This window comes from Etheostoma spectabile, chromosome 22 (assembly GCF_008692095.1).
Source record: "Etheostoma spectabile isolate EspeVRDwgs_2016 chromosome 22, UIUC_Espe_1.0, whole genome shotgun sequence".
Taxonomy (NCBI): domain Eukaryota; kingdom Metazoa; phylum Chordata; class Actinopteri; order Perciformes; family Percidae; genus Etheostoma; species Etheostoma spectabile.
In genome coordinates, this window is record NC_045754.1 from 17637652 (window position 1) to 17639436 (window position 1785).

Below are 1785 nucleotides of genomic sequence, written 5' to 3' on the forward strand. Positions count from 1 at the left end.
CTGGCACACTGTCTGCAGCATCGATGACAGCAACCTAACATCGAAAGATAAAAAGGTGAATTTACTAAAATCATGTTGATTGTTCCAAGGTCAGCCAACAGACAAACCAAAATTACTTTTAAAAAAGAAAATAAATGGAAATTTTTCCATGTGAGCTAGACATACTTGGTGCGTATGTGGTCAGCACATCCTTCAGCCAGCACAGCAAGACACATGAGACCCCCCTTTCTCTCATAGGGGTTTTCACTGGCAAGGCAGGTCTTGGCTAAAGGCATCTAAAACACAAGACACAATGTAATATATTGTCAAGTGTAGGGTTGGGTACAGAACTTCTGTACTTTTTGGGGTATTGACTAAAATACGACAAGACAGACGCCTCCCGAAACAATATCATCACGATAATTATGCCACAATATTATTGCAATTTTAAACACTTTACAATATTCTGCGATATATTGCAATTTATTACCTTTTTTTACAACTTCTAATTTTACTCAAATTCAAATTATGTCCCCAAAAGGAGACTTTGTCAACATCGTTTTTATCTAAAAAGATACACTTTTCTGTTCATATCACTTAAATTTTATTGCTGCAAAACAGGATTGTCAAGCAGAAAAACTGACCAACACATATATAATAAAAGATCTATACTTTGCGCCTGTGTATCGTTACAGTAATGCTACTGAAAATATTGCGATACTATGCTGTATCGATTTTTTCCCCCACCAAGGACTGATTCACATTATATCAAAAGGTGCCGAATTTCGGTAACAGAGCATGTAAGTGCAAACTTATCTGTCCTCTCTGCATGTTGGCAGAGAGCGGGGCTACAAAACACACACAGAGCAGTGGAACGAACAGAGCAAAATTATGTCTCCTCAGCAGTTTGTTTAAGTCACGGCAATGCCGGTAACGCGGTTGCAAGTGTGGTTACACTCCACACAGACAGCGTTTGCTGCAATACTGTAGAATGGCGAGCCAAAAGTGGTATATGCACTGGTGACAAAAAGACAGGCTGGAGGTTGTAAGGCAAGGCAACTATATTTCTATAGCATATAAAACAAAAAGAGATAGCAAATAATAGCAGGCTAAAATAGAATAAGATACAAATACAATAATAAAAGTTCCAGTGCAGTGTAAGATTATTTTTATTGGTTTAATAGGTTGGAGGGACAGGTTTGGGAGAGGAGAGTTGTGTTTTGTGTGGTGTGTAAAATTTTCTTTTTGGAATTGGAAATTCAGTTTGGAATTATTTTTATAACTGAATTTAATCTTTGGTATTACAGATGTAAAGTAACAAAAAAGGTAGGGGAACCATATTTTAGGTACCGGTAAGAAAAATGCCAGGTCAACACACAAACTTTAGCTAAAAGCACTATCTTATCTCTACTCTGTCTGCAGCTCTCAACTCTTCGAACAACATTTCATGTAGTGTATGGACTGAAGTTGTTAGGATCCACTAGCTGTAGCACAAACTAGCCTGTCAACTGACAACTACAGCCTGTCTGTATCCAAAGGTTATGTCTATGAACGCTGTGCAAAGTGTAGCTTGAAATGTCTTGGGAAAAATTTGGAAATATATTATTATTATTATTATTATATTTTATTAATGTGTTAGATAACGTTATAGTAGCTACCAAGTAACGTTAGTACAGGGGGAGTGACAGGCTGTGGCTCAGAATCAAAGGAAGGATGGGAATACTGTTTTAACATGACTTCAAAATTGACATCCACCTGTTTTTGTTTCCTATGTGTGGAGGCTATCCTATAAGCCTCGGTATGGAT

At 37.3% G+C, this 1785-nt stretch overlaps 1 protein-coding gene across 1 annotated transcript in view; it reads right to left on the reverse strand.

The window, feature by feature from the left end:
* Positions 1–1785, reverse strand: part of ipo4 (importin 4) — a 14268-nt gene that overhangs the window by 8689 nt on the left and 3794 nt on the right. The window contains 2 exon segments of the mRNA XM_032504402.1: positions 1–34; positions 166–275. The exon segment at positions 1–34 is cut by the window's left edge and continues 6 nt beyond it. Of these exon segments, the coding sequence (XP_032360293.1) occupies positions 1–34; positions 166–275 (144 nt within the window).